The following is a 20,790-nucleotide window of genomic DNA, read 5'->3' on the forward strand; positions in this document are numbered from 1 at the left end:
ACTTATATGATTTGTTTTGATAGAGGAGTCACCACCTCACAAGTTCAAATTACTTCTTCCTAAATTATATTCCCTAAAACAATTAAACAAAATTACCCCCAAAAAGTGACCAGCTGATGATACAGATCATTTTAATGATCTCACATAAAAAAAGGAACTTGACATTACAAAACCTGAATTTGAATCTTTTTACTGGTGTGGCTTTAGACAAATCACAATGTCTCTGTGCCTCAATTTCCTCAAACGAAAAATGAGGTGTTTGTCCCAGATGACTTTTTAGTACCCTTCTAGTTTAGAAATTTGACATCATCATGAATATGGGTATATATCCATCCACAGTATTGAGCCTGGAGCTAGGAAGACCTGAATTCAAATCTTATCTTAGACACTTAATAGTTGTGTGACATTCATTAAATAGAAAATGATGTGGTTATACATGCACTTTGTCAATTGTATAGAAGATAGATTGCAATAGAGAAAGACTTAGGGTAGCGAGATCAGTGAGAAAACCAATAGTTCAGATAAGAGGTTGGGAAAATATGAATAGCAAATGGCTACCCCAGTAGAAAGAAGATGACAGATGCAATTGATAAAATTGGCAGCGTATATGAGGGGCATATAGAGAAATCCTTTAGAAAATGTTGTAGGTTCCAGGTTCAGTTGAATTTAACAAACATTTGTGAGCCTATAATGCATAACCATTATGATGGGCAAGGGGAATTCAAAGACCAAAAGCAAAAACAAAAAACAGGTGGTTGTAGTTGAGGATGAATCAAGTCCTGAATAATATCCTTCAAGTTCATCATTAGTGTTTCTTTTCTGCCTTTTCCCAATCTCTTCATCAGTGAAATTTCTTCTTCCACTTCAGACTCTGGATTCTTGCCCTTTTTTTTTTCCTTCTAACTCCTTTCCAAGCAGGAAATGGTGAATGTTATTTACACATTGACTGAAATTCACTCACAAAAATGTGTTCACTCTCCAGGTGTGTACATTTTTGAACTTTCAAAATCTTTAATTGTGGGATTAAATCCTGTTAAATAAGTTTATGGTAGCCTAGAACATATACTAATAACTACTTAACATTTACATAGCCTTTTGAAGTTTGCAAAGCATTATATGTTGTATTTCATTTGATCCTTTTAACACTGTGTGAGGTAAATGCTAACTGAGGTTCAGAGAGGCTTTATAAGGACATATAGCTAGTAAATAGCTAAAGAAGCACCCATACCAGGGTCTTAAATTTTTAGCCCAGAAGCTACCCACAGTGCAAAGCTGCTTCCCACTCAGTTGGGGAAACATTTTTGTCTTTACTGGTTTGTTTGTTGCATGTGCTACAATAGATCCAATCCAATACAAAAGATCAATCTTTCTTTATAGAAAATTTTGCTAAACCCTTAACTTGCTTTGGCTGGTTATTGTCTCTGAAGACTGAGAAAGAGGAACTGTTCAGAAAGAACAGCTAGGGGCCACCTGGATTTTTTTCTTTGTCCTTGCTCCTTCTCAAATTCTAAATCTTATTTCTTTCCTCAGATGATAGATAAATACCAGCACTTGTCCTCATTTTGTGACCTCTCTTTCTGTGGCTTTTAATATCCTATCCTGAGTTTTTTCCCTTTTCTCCCCCTACTCCCAGGGATATGTTAGAGTGTAGTAAAATACAAATAGATCTCTTCCAGCTGTATATTAACTTAGAAAACTAAACTTTAGCATTATATATATATGTATACATATATATGTATATTGTATTATATTTTTATCGATTTTGTTAAACATTTCCAAATTTTAACTGGTTCCAAAAGCACTCAAGAGTTTTTCTAAGCCATATACCAACATGAACTTGACATCTTTATGCTAAATCAGGAGAGATGCATTGATTGGTAAATTTTCAGTGTGAACATTTAAACATTTAAACTAAACATTTAGAAATATTGCAAATCAGGACTTGATTGTCTTGACCACTGGTTCTCAAAGTGTGGTCCAGAGAATACTGGGGAGCATCTGTGAAGTCTTTTCAGAGGATCTACAAATTAAAAACCAGCTTTTATTTCTAATAAATATAAATATAACCCACAAAAATTCTTTGGACAGATCCTCAATAATTTTTAATGTATAAAGGGATACTGAAAACAAATGTTTGAGAACCACTGGTCTAATTTTAAAAAAGTAAAGAAAATATTAATAATGAAAATTAAACTTAAAAGTATGGCAATACAACATTCCCCCACCCTCTCCATAGTTGGTTGTCATAAATTTATCAGCAAAACCCTGTATCTGCTCGATACCTTCTCCCCTTGCTCCTTCCACATCCATTACTATGTTGATTATGCTTAATAGTCAGAGTAGAGCCTTCTGGATTGAAGTTTCTGCTGCCTCAACTTTCTGGTCCCTAGGACACTTGGTCCCGGGCACAGAATAGGATGGATTGGCTAAGGTAAGGAATCCAAATGAAAATGACTAGCAGGGCCTATAGGGAGTTGAATTAGGAACATAGAAACCCTGCCAGGACATTTGACTCTTAATGTTTCTGTGATTTTGACCCTGAAAATTAAATGAAATCAAAGAAAATTATCAACTTTGTCACTAATTATATACATACAAGGAAAACTTACACAAAGAGAATAGATTAAGTAAATGGTTATTTGGGTTGTGTAATACTAATTACAGTCATTATGTTTACTATTTATGTCTATTTAGTGAACAGCACAATTATCCCCTAGATCCAGTTACAAGAAACCTCATACCTCCCTCAGCATTTCTGACAAAAGACAATTCTGGTTTTCCTGCTCTTTTGTCTCCTTTTTCTATTCTTTTTTGTTTCATCCCTTGTGTAAATGTGTAAACACATTCCATTAAATATGTTGGATTAACTTTTTCTGAAATTGCATTTGATTTACACAGTAAACTTTTAACATATTGACTTAGTCTTCATAGTACACTGGACATGTCAGTCATGTGCTCATAACTAACCAAAAAAAAAAAAATGTAGCAGGAACATTGCCACTGGTTTACACCACACAATTTAGAATTGCATTATAGTCTTGAGCCATCAACAGGATTTTCTAGGATAAGTTTTTCAATTAGAAGATGAACTCAATTAGAACAATTGAGTGAAGATTTGTTTTCTGTAATGAGGTGTTACTTAAAATGAGGTATTAATATGTTAAAGAAACCCCTACTTTGCTCTCTTCTTTTAGAGTTCTAAGAGGTTTTCTCAAAGTAGTTAGAAGGGTAGCTGGTCAATGGCTGGCTGAAAATTGGTTATGTCCATGGGAGACATTTTAAAAAATTAGGTTTGTTAGCCTTGAGGAAGGAAGAGTCAAGGGTTATTTGAAACAAAAATCACCTGTAGGGAATATGATCTCTGAATCTGTCCCATAGAGCGGCAAGGGGAAAGAAAATTTTTCTCTTGCATTGGCTATGACAGCCAGCAATGAAAGGGATGATCCACAAATAGGAAGCTCTCTGTATCTGCTATGAGAGTGAATGAGCAAGAAAAGCTACTAGGAATGGAAGCAGCTTCAAGAGGCATAATTCTTTTCTATTGTGCTATAAGAAATGATGAGCAGTATATGTGTGACCCTGGGCAAGTCACTTAATTCTAATTGCCTTGCCAAAAAAAAAAGAAAAAAAGAAAAGAAAAAGAAAAAGAAATGAAAAGGAAAAGAAATAATGAGCAGGTGGATTTCAGAAAAACTTAGAAAGAGATGAATTAGTTCTGAGTGAAGTAAGCAGAATTGGAAATATATTGTACACAGTAATAACAGTATTGTGTGATGATCAATTATTACAATTTAAACTTCTCTCAACAATATAGTGATCCAAGAAAATTCCAAGACTTGTGAGAAAGAACTGTAGAGTCTGAGTGCAAATCAAAGCATATTATATTCAATTTGCTTTTGTTTTTTCTTTCTCATGATTTTTTTCATTTTATCTTGATTCTTCTTTCATTACATAGTTAGAAATATGTTTAATATAATTGTACATATATAATCTATATCATATTGCTTGCTGTTTTGGGGCAGGAGGTAGAGAGAAACAAATTTGGAATTAAAAGTCTTTAAAAAGCGCGTGTTGAAAACTATCTCTACATGTAATTGGAAAAAATAAAATACTACTAAGTAGAAAAAAAAGAAGCATAATTACTGTCAGTAGAGAAAAGAGCCAATCATCTATTCAAGGGAAAATTAGCTCTGGCAGCTGGAAGTTGACTTATGGAAAGAAGCAAGGCAAGAGAGCCCTTCTCAGCAATCTGCCCAGCAGAGACACTGCATTTAGTGGGGAGAAGTGTAAGAATGATACAAGAAAAGCAAAGATGTTAGATTTCTGCAGTGCCAGAAATATGAATTTCTTTGACCTTGATACTAGGGACTTTTAGTTTATGTCTCTTCTCCTCAAAGATGTATGTAATTGTGGGAGAATACATCCCACACTGGGATTATGGGAGCAATATTTTATAGGACTATTCTTTTTTTGTCATATTAATCAATGCCTCTGCTTTGAGATATTCATATCAATTGGTTGGAATTAGTGATAATCAGCTGGGCCTTATGAGCTATAACTTGGGATCACATAGAGTAGTTTCCTTCTTTCCGAATACCAGGTTGGGAGATAGTAGGCTATAGTATACTCTCTCTATATGCATATATATATATATATATATATATATATTAATTTCACATTTCTGTATTATTGTTCAGTCATTTTTCAGTCATGAATAATTCTTTTTGATCCCATTTGGAGTTTTCTTGGCAGAAATACTTGAGTAGTTTGTCATTTCCTTCTCCAGCTCATTTTGCACTTGGGGAAATTGAGACAAACAATGTTAAGTTACTTGCCCAAGGTCATACAGCTACTATGTGTCTGAGGCCAAATTTGAACTCTCCAGACTCTAAGCCAGATACTTTATCCACTGCACCATTTAGCTGTTCTCTGAATGCATTTAATAAGGATTATATATATGGAGGAACACCCATGTTTTTTGTGAATATTTTCCCTTTTCCCTTTCTTTGTATCCCTATTAAATGCTTTTAAAATTGACTCTTTTGGAACTCAGTCTCCCCATGAGGGGCTTTCTCACTGCATGGCATTTCCATCTGTAGTCACTTTTTGATTTGTGGTGCTTATTTTCTTTCTTTCTTTCTTTCTTTCAGTTTCCCAAATCAATTCCAGGACAGCTCGCCCAGGGGGGAAACTCATTGAAACTGTTTCTGTGACTGGAATATCACCAACCTACAACATAACCCTATGGCTGGCAGGATGTGGCAGTGAACTTCCTCTCATTCAGCCTTGGTAAGGAAGGGTCTTTATTTTCTCATTCATACCTCCTCAGTGTTTACAGTTAGTTGAGTATGTTATAGTAGAGAATCCTTTTGTGAATGGGTTGGACTAGGGCATAACTGAGGTTCCTCCATCTCTTAAATTCTATGATTCTGGTTCTTTCGATGTACAAATCAGCTTTTTTTTTTTTTTCCACCTTTGGAAACTGACTTACTTGGTCACCATTAATATCACTGATTTAGAATTCAAAGGAACCCAAAGACAGTGTGGGTAACAATGGAAAGGGAGCCAAATTTCCAGGGGTCAGAGGACATGAGTTCCAATTCTCTTTATTCCACTCACTGTCTGTGTGTCCTTGTGCAAATAGCTTCATTTCTCACTCATAAAATGCAGATTATTGTTGTGAATTTGTTTCAGAAGAATCCAACGCTTCATGACACTTTGAGCGGTTTTCTTGGCAAAGATACTGGAGTGGTTTGCCATTTCCTTCTTCAGATCATTTTACAAAGAAACTGAGGCAAACAGGGTTAAATGACTTGCACAGCATCCATACTAAGTGACTGTGGCCAAATTTGAACTCAGGTGTACTTGATTATTCACCATCACACCTAATTATGTAAAATGAGCATTAGAGAACCTCAAGTCACTTTCAGTCTTAAATTTATGATGCTAAAATCATCTAGTTTACTTTATAGATAAGGAAATTGTGGGGTTCTGACTTGCCTAAGGTAACAGAAGTAGTGGAATCACAGAGTCTCAGAGTTCTAAGAAACTTCAGAGACCACTGAATCCAACTTTACTTCCAAAAAATCGCCTCAAAAATATAATCAAGAAATGGTCGTAGAGCATTTTCAAACCAGTCACTTCCCAATAGATGCTTCCATTTTCTGAGGAATCAATCCTTCTATCTGTCTATCTCTTTCTCTATGTCTGTTTCTCTGTCTCTCTGTCTCTCTATTTTTCTATCATCTATCTATCTATCCATTTATCATCTATTGATCTATCTACCTATTTATCCATCATCTATATAACTACTTATTTATCATCTATCTATTTTTTCCATATGAAACTATAAATTTCTATCATCTGCAGTTTTCTTTTTTTGCTAAGTATATAATAAATTCAACATGTTATTTTCAAGTCTGTCCTGCTGGTCCATGATTCCTTCTGTTCTTTTCTGTTTATATAAAATTCTTCAGTAATCCTCTTGTTTATCTTTTCTTTTTTTGGTTGGGTGTGTGTGAGTGAGTGAGTGTGTGTGTGTGTGTGTGTGTGTGTGTGTGTGTGTGTGTGGCAAATCTATCTATTTGCCTTGGCTTCCCAACTCTCTTCCTCTAACTCAATTGAAGAAAAAAAAAGCAGAAAAAAACTCTTCTAATATTCACAGGGAAGCAAAATGAATTCTCAAACAAATTGTATCCAATTCTATACTTTGAATTCATCTCTTCTACCAGGAGAAAGATAAGCTCATTTCATCATTGGTCTTCTGGAATTTTGATAGATCATTGTATTTGTAAGTACTTTGGAGACTTCTACTTTGTGATGCAATTATTTATAAAGTAAAATCCATTCTTTTAATATCCTGGACTTACAAGAAGCTCACACAACTACTTTCTTAAATAGAATTTTCAGGTCTTCCATTCTGAACTCCTATTTTACTTAATGAGAAAAAAGCTGGTCCTCTTTACAATAACCACTAGATGGCTCCAGAACTCCACAAGCACTATATTTTCCTAACAATACTGTTAACAGAGAGCTAAGGATTCTCTTTTCATACAATTGTCGTTTTAGAGATGGAAGGAAACTCTGAGGCCATCTAGTTCAATTTCCTCATTTTATAGATGAGGAAACTGAAGCCCAGAGAGGTTTCATAAGGACATACAAACAATACATGCAAAGTGGGGATTCAAACTGCAGTCTTCCAAGTCCATTATCAGGATGCTCTCTCTGAACTTTGTAAAACAACTTGTCCATTGTCACAAAGGAAGTAAATGAAAGAGCCTGCATTGAAACTCAGGGCTTTTGACTCTCAATTCAGTGTTTTTCCCACTACAAGACAATGATTTCCCCAAACCCTAGTAAAATCAGGAGAACCCAGATGCCTTACCCTTTTTGGTACCAAAAGGAATTCTCTTACCTTCCACATCCACTTAACTATTATAGGGAAGCATAGACAGCATGACTGTCTATGCTGAATTCATTCTAACCTCATGACATTTGGTATGATGGCAACCCAAATATCCCAAAATAAAGGGAAGAGTAAAGGAATTCAGATTACTTAAAGGTAATAGCAAGTGGCCTGGAAATCATTCATATTATTATAAAAAGTGATTAATTTGGTACAAAATATATATTTCTCTAATCATAAAAATAGAAAGAAGTCGATGAATTAGTTGTTTTTTAGTTGCTATGGATATTTGTAAGGAGAGTTTTAAAAATTATAAATTTGATTAAATATTTGTTTAAATTCCAAAGTTAATAAATTCCTTTAATCTAGAGTGGTACAATGAGAAAAACACTGGCTCTGGGTTCAAAGGACCCAGGTTCAAATTCTGCCTCTGACACAATGCTTGGACAACCTTAGCCAAATCATTAAACTTCCCTTGAGCTCAATTTTCTTATCTAAAAAATGAGAAGGTTAAACTAGATGACCTTTGAGGTTCCTTTTTTGCTCCAGATCTATGATCAAATATCCTATCTTTCAGATGAGAAAACTGAATCCCAGAGAAGGGAATTGAGCTTCCCAGAGCAGGGAGCTGCTTTACTTAAAGGTTCAGGCTAGAAATAATAACTTTTATAATCTAACATAAGTCATTGTGATAATGATAACCTTGTTACTCCCGGGATTAAATAAAAATTCTTCTGTTTGTTTGGCATTTTTACAACCTAGTCCTTTCCTATTTTTCTACTCTTCTTATACTTTATTCCCTTCAACAATTCAGTAACATTGGTCTGCTTGCTATTCCTCTCATATGAATTCCATCTCCTGAATCTGTGCCTTTGCATTTCCTGTCCAACTCCCTCCCAACTTCATAATGCCTGGAATGTTCTTCTTCCTCACCTCCACTTACTTCCTGGATTCCATCTAGATTCAATTTAAATCCCATTTTCCACAAAAAGCTTTTCCCTTCAATCTATTCTCCACTTCTACCCTCCAGGACTCTCTCTACCCCACAGTTAGCATCTTTTCTCTGAGATTATATTCCATTTACACTGTATATATCTTGTTTGTTTACTTTTAACTTGTCTTTCCTGTTAAAATATAAGCTCCTTGAGGGCAGCTTTTTGTCTTTCTTTGTATCTGTAGCTCTTAATACAGTACCTGCTTATTGACTGACTAAAATAATGTTTTAAAGTTCTTTCCTTCTTGTCCTTCGAATAAAATACTCCATGTCCTGACTCCAAACTACCTGAGGCAGTCATTCTTTTTCCATAGATCTCCCAATTCCAGGGTCCATGTTAAATTACCTCTTTTTGGAGAAGGTCCTAATCTTCCATTTGGTTTATGTTGAGGTGAAAGTCAGAAGAACTCTTGGTCATTAAATCACTTTATTTCTCCCCTGGTACTTTTGTAGGGCATCACCATGGTTCAGGTTTGTTTTATGCCCAAGGATAATGGGAATTTTCTTGGTTTGTTGAGGATCTAAATGCTTCTTGCTTCAGGTTGCTTATTATTGATTCTCCTTTGTTTCTGATGTGCAATAGCTACTTATCACCAGAAGAAGCCAATGAAGACCCAAGAAGGATCAGTGTGACAGTCCAGAGACTCCAAAGTATAAGTCCGCCTTTAAGAGGACATTTTCAGATCCAACTTCCTAAGACAGTGATACCTGGTAAAGAGGAAACTTCATGTGGGGTGTTTTTGCTTTTGAAATTGGCACATACTAAAAGCTGAATAAATTCTCTAAATCATCTATATCTATCTGTCTAATTTAAAGATATTGTATACTCACAATTTTACTAATAATAGCTTACCTAGAAACAGAGAGGTGACATAGTGGATGAAGTCCTGGACTGGAAGTCAGAAAAATCTGAGAACAAACCCTACCTCTTACAAGGTGTGTGATCCTGGGTAAAGCTATACAAATATTATTTTATTTGATTCTCACAACCCTAGGAGAGAAATGCAATTATGGTCTCTATTTTACAGATGGGGAAACAAAGACTTGCTAAAAGTCACACATCTAGTAAATGTCTGAGGCTGGTTTTGAATTCAGATCTTCCTGTCTCTAGGCTCAGTTCTTAATGCAATGCACTACCTAAATGATTAAAAGCATTGAGTTAATATCACTACAAAATAACATTTTCCTGATGGGAAGGAATTCTAAATAGTACTCATTGGTTCCCTTGAATTTCCACTTCAAAGACCCAGGATCTATTCCAGCAGAGTTCTTGGCTTTTGTTCTCGACTGCCCTTCCCCTCTGCAGTGAGTTATTTCATGTTGTGTGCTTACTGTTGTAAACATCCTTCTATAGGCATCCCCATACACATTTCTGCTCATGACCTTCGTGAGCTCCTTGAGGGCAGCAATGATGATTTTGCAGCTCAATTCTTCAGTGTCAGTGACTTTAAGGTGCAGAAAGATTTAAACACCTGCTATGAACACGTGTGGACTCTCACCTGGATGTCCCAAACAGGAGACTTGCCCAATATCATCAGTGTACGTATGATGTTCCTTTTTTAATGTGGAAATTTGACATGACAGGGAAAATTACCTGGCCAGCTTCTATAGGGTTCTCTCACAAGTTCCTTCTCTTGAAAGCAGAGGTTTCTAAAAGTTGGGTTTGGGTCAGGTAGTACGTGACTCAAATTTTTATTTTGGATGGGGAGATGGATCTTAGCCTATTTTCCTTGTCATAGCCAAATATATGGCTTGTTTCCAACAAATCATACTTACTTTTATGCACAACACTACTACTTTACTCTCCTTTCTGTTCTGCTTATTCTTCTTTTGCAAGCTCTTAACTTCCCCTCTTTTGAGCCAGGTATTATAGCCTCAGGGAAGCTATAAATTAACTTCTACCTGGCCACTCATAGCATCAACTGTGCAGAATGGGAAATTTTCACAGGCCTCTCTCCTGCCATTATACTTATTCTCTGTCCTCAGATCACCTGGTGGCTTTGGGAGCTGTACCTTGAGGACAAGTTTTGGCCCTCTGGGACAGAGACAAGTGACTAAGAGTCCCATATCACTTTTTTATTTTGAGTAGGTCTGAGGGAACCTTACAGGATGAGCAGGGATGGATGAGTTCTATATGATCTGAATTACCAATCCCATTACATTACCTTTCCTCAGTCCTTCTTTTGAACGTCCCTTTTTCTGTCCAGGGAATCACCATTTCCCCAAGCACCCCACTTTATAATCTCAGTTTCATCTTTGACTCCTCATTCTTACTCATTCCAATATTGCCAATCAGTTATTAAAGCTTATATTTTCTACTTTTATAACATCTTTCCATTCTGTGTCCTTATCGTTACTCATACAGTCGCTAGCCTAAATCAAGACCTCCTCACTTCACACTTGGATCCTTCTGACTTCCCTGTCTCAAGTCTCTCTCTTCTCTTCTCTATCCTTCATTTATCTGCGAAAATGATTGTCCTAAAGATCAGCTGTTATGATGTCACTCCCCTACTTAAAAAACTCCAGTGACTCTCTATTGAGTGCAACATGAGATAGTATTCTATCTTCTCTTCATTTCATCTTTTACAAGTATATACATTTTTAAATACATTTTATATATAAAGTATATAATTCCTATTATGATAGTATATGTATGTAATTTATAAATAAGTAAATACAAACATATAGGGGTTGCTCAATACACACATAAACACATATTTTTTTACCTGATGAGGTATATGATCAAATCAATTTAGAAACCATTATTTTAGCTGTCTTCAAATAAAGTCTAGACAACTACTTGTTGGTTATATCATAATGAGGATATTTGTTTATGTGTGGATTGGGCTAAATTATTTCTGAGGTCCTTTCCAATGCCAATAATTTGATGATTCATTGTGGTATCTTTCATATAGATACTCTGAGTTACTTTGCATAAAACTAGGGAATTCTACCCCTTATTTTTTTTTAGTGAGTTATAGGATTAATCACCAATTCCCTCATTTCACAGAGAAAGAATTTGACAGTGGATAGAGAGCTTATTTTGGGATAAGAGAAGCCAGGAAAACCTAGAGTCATTTTTGTTTTTTTATTTCTGAGGCAGTTAAGTGACTTGCCAAGTGTCTGAGGCCAAATTTGAACTCAGGTCCTCCTGACTTCAGGGCTGGTGATCTATCCATTGCACTACTCAGCTGTCCTGAAAACCTGGATTCTAATCTTGCCTCTGACACAAAGTGGATGTGTTTCTGGTCTACCTTCTAAGTTAAATTTTCAACTTCTCAGGCAATTCTTGAGATTGTAAGTTACAGAACAGCTTTAGATCTTCATTGGTAGAAAATTTTCTTATTGGGAGCTCCCTTCTACAATGAAATCATATTTTCTTTACCCCATAAATGAGCTTCAATTGCTATAAGAAGGTTCCAAGTAAACATAAATATGGGGAAAAGGAGAGATGAATGTAGTCTGTGATTGTGACTAAAAATAAAAAATACATGTGTCTTGCTTCTGACATTCACTAGCTGTGTAATGTGGGCAAGTCATTGTTATTATTGTTATTTGTCCTTGCTTCTCGAAGAAGACCATGAAATCAGAGAGGTAATGCCAAGAATGCAAGTGAATTGGATTAAATGAGGGAGGACTGTGCAAGGTCCTCTGTCTCACTTTCCCCTTCAGAGCCATCTGGGTCCAGCTGCCACATATAGATCAGGATGACTGGAGATGGCCCTGATGTGGGTAAGGCAAGGTCAATCAGCACTCTAAGACTGTAAATTATAGACAAGTTGTTCAGACTTCATTATCAAAGATAATTTCTGTACTGAGAGCTGTCTATATGTTGAAATTACAGGTTGAGATTGCCATCCCTGTTAAAAAAATATAGAAATCTTAGAGGCATATATTTCAGAGGGACCAAGTTTGAAAAATATGTACTGCAAAAAGAGAAATGGAAAAAAGGAATAAAGGAGAAAGAGAAACAGACAGAGAGAGAAGAGAGACACAGAGTCTGAGAAACAGAGACACAGAGAAACAGATGGAGAGAGACAAAGACTCACACTGAGAGAGTCAGAGGCCGAGACAGATGAGACAGACGGAAAGACAAAGGCAGAATCAGAGACACAGACACAGAGAGAAATAATTTGTGAATCATCAATGATGATAACAAAATCAGCTAGAGGAGAATGTTTAGATTTTAAAATAAAAATAATTTATTAGTTATATCACAACTGGGCATGTCAACATGAGACTTTTAATATCATGGATAGGATATTGTTGGGTTCTAAACTCTAGAGCTCTAGACCTTAGCATGATTTTCAAATATGATGCTTGGTGAGTTATTATTCTAATAGAATAACATTTAAATTATAGGTTTCAAAAATGAATTGATAATTAATTGATAAATTATGAGCATTTATATCCAGTTTGGGTATTTTATGGTAAAGATCACTATAGGGATCAGGAAATTGGGTGGAAATCACAATTTAATAAGGCATAGAATGTATGGAGTCAAAAAAAACATAAAGATAAAGGACCAAAAAGAATTTCAGAGGCAAATGGTGTAGAGATGGAAAATGGAACAGTGAAATAGGTGAGAAATGCATCAGAGAAGATGAAAAAGGAAAGGGAAGGGACTTTAGATAGTATCATTTAAATAATCACGGATAAGAATTGGGAGTACTGGGCAGCATGAGCTGATAGAAATGAAAAAATACTGGTGGACAAGACATTAAGGTCTCATTTTTATTTTGAAAAAATAAACCAACTTTTATCTATATCACCTTGAAGTTAGTTCTCTTAATTTATCTAAATCATGTCAAAGTTATCACTAAAACTTCTAAGCCACATCTCAAAGTTATCTGCATCTTTTGATATCCTGCTGGTCTAGAATTGTGGAGCTCTGGAATTTTTCTGGAATTTGCATATCATTAGAACAAAAGACCCTGACAGCAATGCCTAGATGGCTTTTGCTGATTTAGCATATATTACCAGGATGTGAATTTTTGTTAATATGATATAATTTGTAAATTATTCTCCTTTGATCTTTAGAACAATTCGTATGAGACTTGCAGGTTCCTTTTGGCAATCTTATTTCCTGCTATTGCCCTTTTATGCCAGCCACTTTATAACCTTACATATTATACTAATTGGGGGTAGATAGGATAGGATGGGGTGGTGGTGTCTATGGGCCAGTTTATGGGTCTTATAATTTAATGTAGAGGTTGCAAAATTATGATTTTTTATCAGTAAATGTCTGCTTTGTATATGTATATGCCTGGGGTCATGTAAAAATGTTTCTGGTGAAAAGAGATTGTGAGTGGAAAAAGTTTGAGAAGCCTTGCTTAAAGGGACTAGAAAAAGAAATAAATTTTACACAAAAAGAAAAAACAACAACAATGAGATCCCAATCTACCACCAAAAGTATTACAAAGATCTAAAGAAAAATGGGTGTGGTTTGAGCAGTGTAATGCCCCTTAAAACAAAATATTCCTTAGGACTACTGGGATTTTCATGAGTCACTTCTTTTATCATCAAACATTTAATACTTCCTCCAGTTCTCCCCCACCCCCTTAATTGGCCACAATTTCTTAAGTAGAATGTCTGAAGATTCATTATTATAGAATCTAATGTGAATCACTGTGAAAAGCAATAATCTGTACTATTATAAATGTTTACCACCATTTCAGGTCTCTGCAGAAAATCTAACTGGTGTGAATCCAACTGTGAATACTCACATAGTTTATGATGGTGGTGTTTTTCTTGGACCCATATTTGGAGATATGTTGGTTACTCCCAATACATATCCTCAGGTGAGAGTGGAGGGGTTTCCTTAAGTAGTTTCTAATCTTTAACTTGATTGTTTTACTGATTGTAAAATTAGCTATTTTGATTTATTTTGCTATAGAAAACAGGTCTAAATGTAGTTCACTGGTGTTTTTGAATTTATTAATTTATTTGCAAATATAATTGTACTCAAATTCTAGGCAATACAATGAAGAATATAATATAAATGAAGTGCCCATGTACCAAGTGGGAGAGTGATTCACAAAGTGAAGAACTCACATGAGAGACAACCACAAAGGATGCCCAGCTCACAGGCTAAATCAAATGTTACTAAGCAAGGTTGAAACAGTTATGATTTAGCAAGCTGTGGAAATAGGACGGGTGGATTAAAGTTCTGACAATGAACTGATTAAAGTTCTTAGTCCATATCAATAGTGTTAGGGAATATGGGAGTATAAAGGGTAGTCCTTGTCTTTTTGGAGTATAAAATTGGATGGATTAGATAAACTGTATACATAAACCCCTATAGTAGGTACTTGGGAGGTTTGTTTATGTTGGTTGATTTAAAAAAAAAAATGCTATTGAAGTTTGGGAGAGTCAGTGATCATTTCTGTCTGGGAAAGTCAAAGAAGCCATTTTTGAAGATCTATTTTGATCTATTTGATCAATAGATCAATCGATAAGCATTTATTCAGGACTATTATGCCAAACTCTGTGCTAGGTAATCAGGATTACAAACATAGGAAAAAAACACCGACTGCCTTGGAGAAGAGACAGCAGGTAGATAAATAGGTATAGTAAGATATAAAGTAAGTAGAAGGCAGTGGGGGGAAGATTCTAATATTTTTGGGAGAGTGTCAAGGGGAAAATTGGGAAAGATCTATATACAAAAGGTTGATTGAGCAGTCTTGAAGGAAGAAAAGAATCCCAAGGTGAGGAGAAAGAACATTTCAGGTATGGTATAGAGTATAAAAACAGTAATATCTAGTAAAAGACTAGAAAAGTAGCTTAGAATAAGAGTATGGAGAGATTTAAAAAGCTGAACTTCTAAAAATATAAAGAATGGACATTATTCTACCGGCAATAGGGAGTCATTGAATATTTTTCTTATAGGAATGAAATTAGTAGGTGAGACAGCTTAATGAAAGAGAATGATATTTGCTGTTTCTTTTGTTTCTTCAGGTAACAGTGAGAGTCAATGACATACCTGCTCACTGTCTGGGTTCCTGCTCTTTCCAGTACCACCAAGAAGCAACCCCATTACTTCAAGCTGCCTGGTACTCTTATGGTAGGACTCTTTCCATTGAATCTTAGGGAAAATAAGTTCTAGACTCAAAAGCAGTTTCCTTAAGAGGATGGGCTGGCATATTTTTGTTGTTTTTCAGTCTTATCTGACTCTGTGACCTAATTTAAATTCAGTTTTTCCTGACTCTAAATCTAACTCTTTTACCCACTGTGTCACCTAGCTACTTTTCTGGCATATATCAGGTGCTTAGTGGATACCAAAAGATTGCTTAATTAGGGATACAGGTAAGAGGAAATTTTCTCTATTTATCTACAATATTTCTGGTAAACTTGTGGATTGTGTCGGGTCTGGAGTCAGGAAGAGTCATCTTAATGACTTCAAATCTTTGGGAAGTAGTTTATTTGGTATATTTGCTTCATTTCATCTCTCAGGTGATAACAATAACCTGCTTGTCTATATTATGGGATCTGGTTTTCCTGGAGACTCTAAAGCTTTGAAAATTGAGGTGAATCAACAGATCTGTGAAGTCATGTTCTCAAACCAAACTTATGTGACCTGCCAGATGGACTTCTTACCAATTGGAAATTATGAGGTGGTGATGCTGATAAAGCACATTGGCTTTGCACTCAATGTCAGTGGAGGAAAGGGCATCTACTTCAACATTGAACCCAAGCTGAAAGTAGTGGAACCTTCTGTAGCTTCAGAGATTGGTAAGTTTGGAGAAAAGACAAGAATCCACTCAATTCCCTGAAATTGATATTCAGACCACAGAGCTTTGGGGCTGTTCTGAGAGAACTAGAAGGCATTGGCAAATGCTTTCAAATACCCTAATGTCTGCTGTGGTTTGCAACTTTTAATTTACTAACATCAGCATTTCTTCTAATGAATTTTACCTCATATGGTCAATGTCTGTTGAATAAATGATTGTGTAAATGAACAGCAAACATTTAGAGCCTTAAACACATCTTGATAGGCTTTTAAAAATATTCTTCCACTTGGGCTAACCATTCAGACTAGCATTTAAGATTTTTCAAAAGATCTGTCACCACTCTGATTTTCAAGATTTATTTTGTATTATTTCCCTTCACTTATGATATGCTCTAGGCAAGCTGGATTATTTAATGGCCCCTCATTCCTAACCAGTAGCTAGGTGATTCAGCGATAGAGTGCTGGGCTTGGAATTAGGAAGGCTTTTCTATGAGGGCAAAACTGACCTCAGACACTTATGAACAAGTCACAAGCCCATTTGCCTCAGTTCCTTATCTGTAAAATGATCGGGAGAAGGAAATGGAAAAATAATAAATTATCTTTGCCAAGAAAACCTCAAATGGAGGTCACAGAAAGTCAGACATGCATGAAAAATGATTTAGTAACAATGTTCCTAATCCTTTACCCTATACATATAATAAATAAGGCTTCCTACCTCCAGGTTTTTGTCTAGGATGCTTCTCTGTTTGAATTTTTCTTTCTGCTTTTCCTCCAATTCTGCCTCTTGAAATTCTACTCATGCTTCAAAATGTAGATCAATTGTCACCTTCTTCATGAAGCTTCCAATCAATTAATCAATTAACTAAATCAATAACAATTTGTGCAGTATTTGTGATTCTTACTATGAGTCTTGAGGCATATAAATAAAAAATGAAATAGTTCTTATCTTCAAGAAGATTACAGTCTATCACAGAAGATATCATATACATATATAATATACAAAATGCAATAAAATAAAATGTAGTTTTATATAATAAAAATATACAATACAAAAATAAAATATATATGGAAAGGCTGTAAGGCATTTGCCAATGAAGAGGAATTATTACAGGTTTCATGAGGAAAGTAGTATTTAAATTGAAAAGAAAACTAGAGAGTATAAGAGGTAGAGGGGAAGAGAGAATACATAATCATTAATTTTGTTTCTGAGGCAACTGGGGTTTCACAGGGTCACATCCTAGTAAGTGTTTGAACCTGCATTTGAATTCAGGTCCTCCTGACTCCAGGAGTGGTGGTCCACTATCCATTCAATCACCTACTTGTCTCAAGGGAGTATATTCTGGCCATTATGGATAGCCAGCAAAAAGGCAAAAGGATAAGACTTGGTAGGACATGTGTGAAGATCAGTGAGAAGGTCAGTTTGAATAGATCAGAAAATGAGTGAAATGAAGTAAATTGGGAAAAAAAAAAAAAAAAAAAAAAGCTAGATGTAAATTGGGGCCAGATTGTAAAAGGATTTTTAAGTATCACAGAGGAATCCCTATTTATTCCTGGAGTCATTGTATTTTGTGTGGAGAGGGGAGGAAGGGTGATATAGTTAGATTTGTGCTTTAGGATGATCAATTTGTCAATTATGTGGAAGATATTTTGGAGAGAGAAAAAACCTAAAGTAGAAAGACCAGTTAGGAGGTGATTGTAACAGTTTAGCTAAGAGAAGATGAGGACTTGATTTAGAGTAGTAATTTAGCTCATATGAGAAGAAAGAGGATATGGATTTGAGAGCCACTGTGGAAGATAGGGAACAAATTGAATATGGGCTCCATAGCCATATATCATTTCATTGAATCATCTGGTAGTCAATGATTTTTTTCTTTCTTGGACCTCATCATTTTGCTTGAATTTCTATTGTGTCCTTATATTAACTGTGTAGGTATTTATGTATATAGTCTATCTTTCCTATTATGCATAGAAGAATATATACAGAACTTAGTTCTCTGAGTAATTTGAGGCATAAAGATCAATATGGGGCCACCATATAACACTACCCTGTTTTATTTATTTTTGCATCTATCAGGCTTATTAACTTTTTGCTATGAACACTGTAAGCTCTAAATAAATTGTGTTTATAGTAGAATGATTATCAAGCAAAATCAGATAAGCCATCTTAGTTCATTAGGATGATATGATAGGGGCAGCCAGATGGCACAGTTGATACATCATAGGCCCTGGATTCAGGAGGACCTGAGTTCAATCCAGCCTTAGACACTTAATAATTACTAGCTGTGTGACCCCTGGGCAAGTCATACAGTTGCCTGGGGGAGGTATGAAAGATGATGTGATCTAGTGGAAAGATCTTTGAAGGAGCATTCACAGGTCTTAGATATAGTCAAAAAATTATTTAGCCCCAAGTCAGGAGGCTAGGGTTTGGATATGCAATACAATTTTATCTACCTAGGTTATTATTGCTGTTGCCAGGCTATTCAAATCCACTTTCGACTGCTTGTTGAATTGAGGTAATACCAAGGAAACTTGATTAAAGAAAGCCAGAAGATCTGTATTCAAATAGTGTGTGATCTTAGAAAAATCACTTTACTTTACTGGGTCTCAGTTACCACATCTATAAAACAAAAGGATGGTACTAAATCCCATGATGCTGCCCTTCATCACTATTAGCCAAAAAAAAATACCTGCCACCTGAAATCACAAATACAAGAATAAAAAGAAGTATAATCTCTTCTTGACTCACCTTTTCCCAAAAAGCAAGCCCTCCCTCAATTTTGTTGCATCTTTTCTGCATATAAGACAGAACACAGTGTGGGAGGCAGTACCTTATATGTCCAAAGCATTGTGATAGGGTAAAAAGGTAAAAATGACACATCTTGTCCTCAATTAATTTGTAATCTAAAGAAGGAAGGGAAAAGAGTATGTCACACATGCACAAATAATTCTTATACAAGGCAGTATTTGATGGGCCAAAAGAGAGATCTAGACAAAGTATTTAAAAAAAAAAAAAGAAACCTCTCATCTGGAAGGTCAAGATCAGAGAAGGCAACATAAAGGAAATAACATCTGAGTTGAACTCTGTAATAAATGAACTTCAGTAACCATATGTAAAAAAAAGAAATGATATGTTGCATGGAGGTGGAAGGCTACCCAAATGAACTGATAATATTCCAGTTCTGATGGAAGGCAAAGCACATGAAGTAAAAGAAAGTTGGAACAGTAGGTTGGATGCAGACTGTGAGGACTTTAAATGCCAGGTTGAGGAGTTAGTGCTTTATCCTAAAGGCATGAGGGAGTCAATGAAGGTTTTTGAGGGAAGGAAAATTTCAAAGGTCCTAGAACTAATCTTTGAAGGCTGATCTTGAATAGATAGAATCAGGAAGTAGGAGAAAATTCCAGGGAGTATTAAAAAAAAGAAAAAAGTTACTGTTTAAAACCAATCCAAGTTATAAGAGCTTAATTGCTTAATCTATCTTTCCCTATCTCTTTTACCGAGAATTTTAATAGGTATTTATCATTCATTTCTCCCCCCGATAATAGCATGCATTCCTTTGATATTTCAGTTGCTTGGTGACATATCTCATCAGTAAGGATAATCCATCTATTGTACCATCTTACTCTCATAGAAGATTTTGACATTTAACTTAAGTCCTTTCTATGGCAGTTGTAATATTTTCTAGAATTCAGATGAATGTTAATTTCTCCATGTTTCAGCCATTTCCCATATCTTGGGTACCAGTTGATCTCTACTTGATTGTTTAACTGATGATATCACTGATGTTGCAGGAGGATTTTGGGCCATTATTGAAGGGACAAACTTGGAAGAAGTAAACCTGGTGTTATTTGGGTCTCAACCTTGTCCCATCAACATCTCCTCCAGGAGCATGGAAAAAATCCAATGCAAAGTCCCACCTTGGGTAAGCAAAGTCTTTTTTTTTTTTTTTTTTTTTTTTTTTTTTTCCCTGAGGCTGGGGTTAAGTGACTTGCCCAGGGTCACACAGCTAGGAAGTGTTAAGTGTCTGAGATCAAATTTGAACTTGGGTCCTCCTGACTTCAGGGCTGGTGCTCTATCCACTGCGCCACCTAGATGCCCCAGCAAAGTCTTTTAGTATGTTTCCTCTTGTTATCATTCACTATCACTTCACATTTAAGGCAGTAATAGAGATGATTGCATATCTATATTCTATTTTAACTTTAGAGTTGTTCGGTGATGGACTAAGCAGAAGTAGGGGTTAATAAATGCTTGCTGTGGGAAGTTAGGTAGTGGATAGAGCACTTATTGGTTTTGGAGTCAACAAGACCTGAATTCAAATCTGACCCACTAGTTGTGTGATTCTGGACAAATCACCTAACCATATTGCCTCCAAAAAGCCACAAACAAAATATTTTTGTCTGACAGAAGAGTGCTCTGATGATCCCTGCCCTTTAGTTATCTTTCATTTATTGTTTCACTATTCAATATATGAATAGTATGAAAGGAATACTTAGTTGTAAGTCTCTTGTTTTATGGGATGTTGGGAATGAATATCAAAATAATTTCTTCTTTTTATTTTTCTACTTACTGCACTACTCAATGATCCCCTCTACAAAGAAGTAATGAGTACCATATCATTTCATTGGGGACAGTTCCAAAGATAATCCATTACATGGATATTCAAG

The 20,790-nt window shown here is 35.5% G+C and overlaps 1 protein-coding gene across 1 annotated transcript in view; it reads left to right on the forward strand.

Annotated features, from left to right (window-relative positions):
- Positions 1 to 20,790, forward strand: part of PKHD1 (PKHD1 ciliary IPT domain containing fibrocystin/polyductin) — a 645,163-nt gene that overhangs the window by 62,962 nt on the left and 561,411 nt on the right. Inside the window, 7 exon segments of the mRNA XM_074264713.1 lie at positions 5,151 to 5,289; positions 8,983 to 9,110; positions 9,754 to 9,938; positions 14,078 to 14,200; positions 15,357 to 15,462; positions 15,852 to 16,130; positions 19,918 to 20,048. Coding sequence (XP_074120814.1) covers positions 5,151 to 5,289; positions 8,983 to 9,110; positions 9,754 to 9,938; positions 14,078 to 14,200; positions 15,357 to 15,462; positions 15,852 to 16,130; positions 19,918 to 20,048 — 1,091 coding nt within the window.

The sequence above is a fragment of the Sminthopsis crassicaudata genome, chromosome 4, assembly GCF_048593235.1.
Source record: "Sminthopsis crassicaudata isolate SCR6 chromosome 4, ASM4859323v1, whole genome shotgun sequence".
Taxonomy (NCBI): domain Eukaryota; kingdom Metazoa; phylum Chordata; class Mammalia; order Dasyuromorphia; family Dasyuridae; genus Sminthopsis; species Sminthopsis crassicaudata.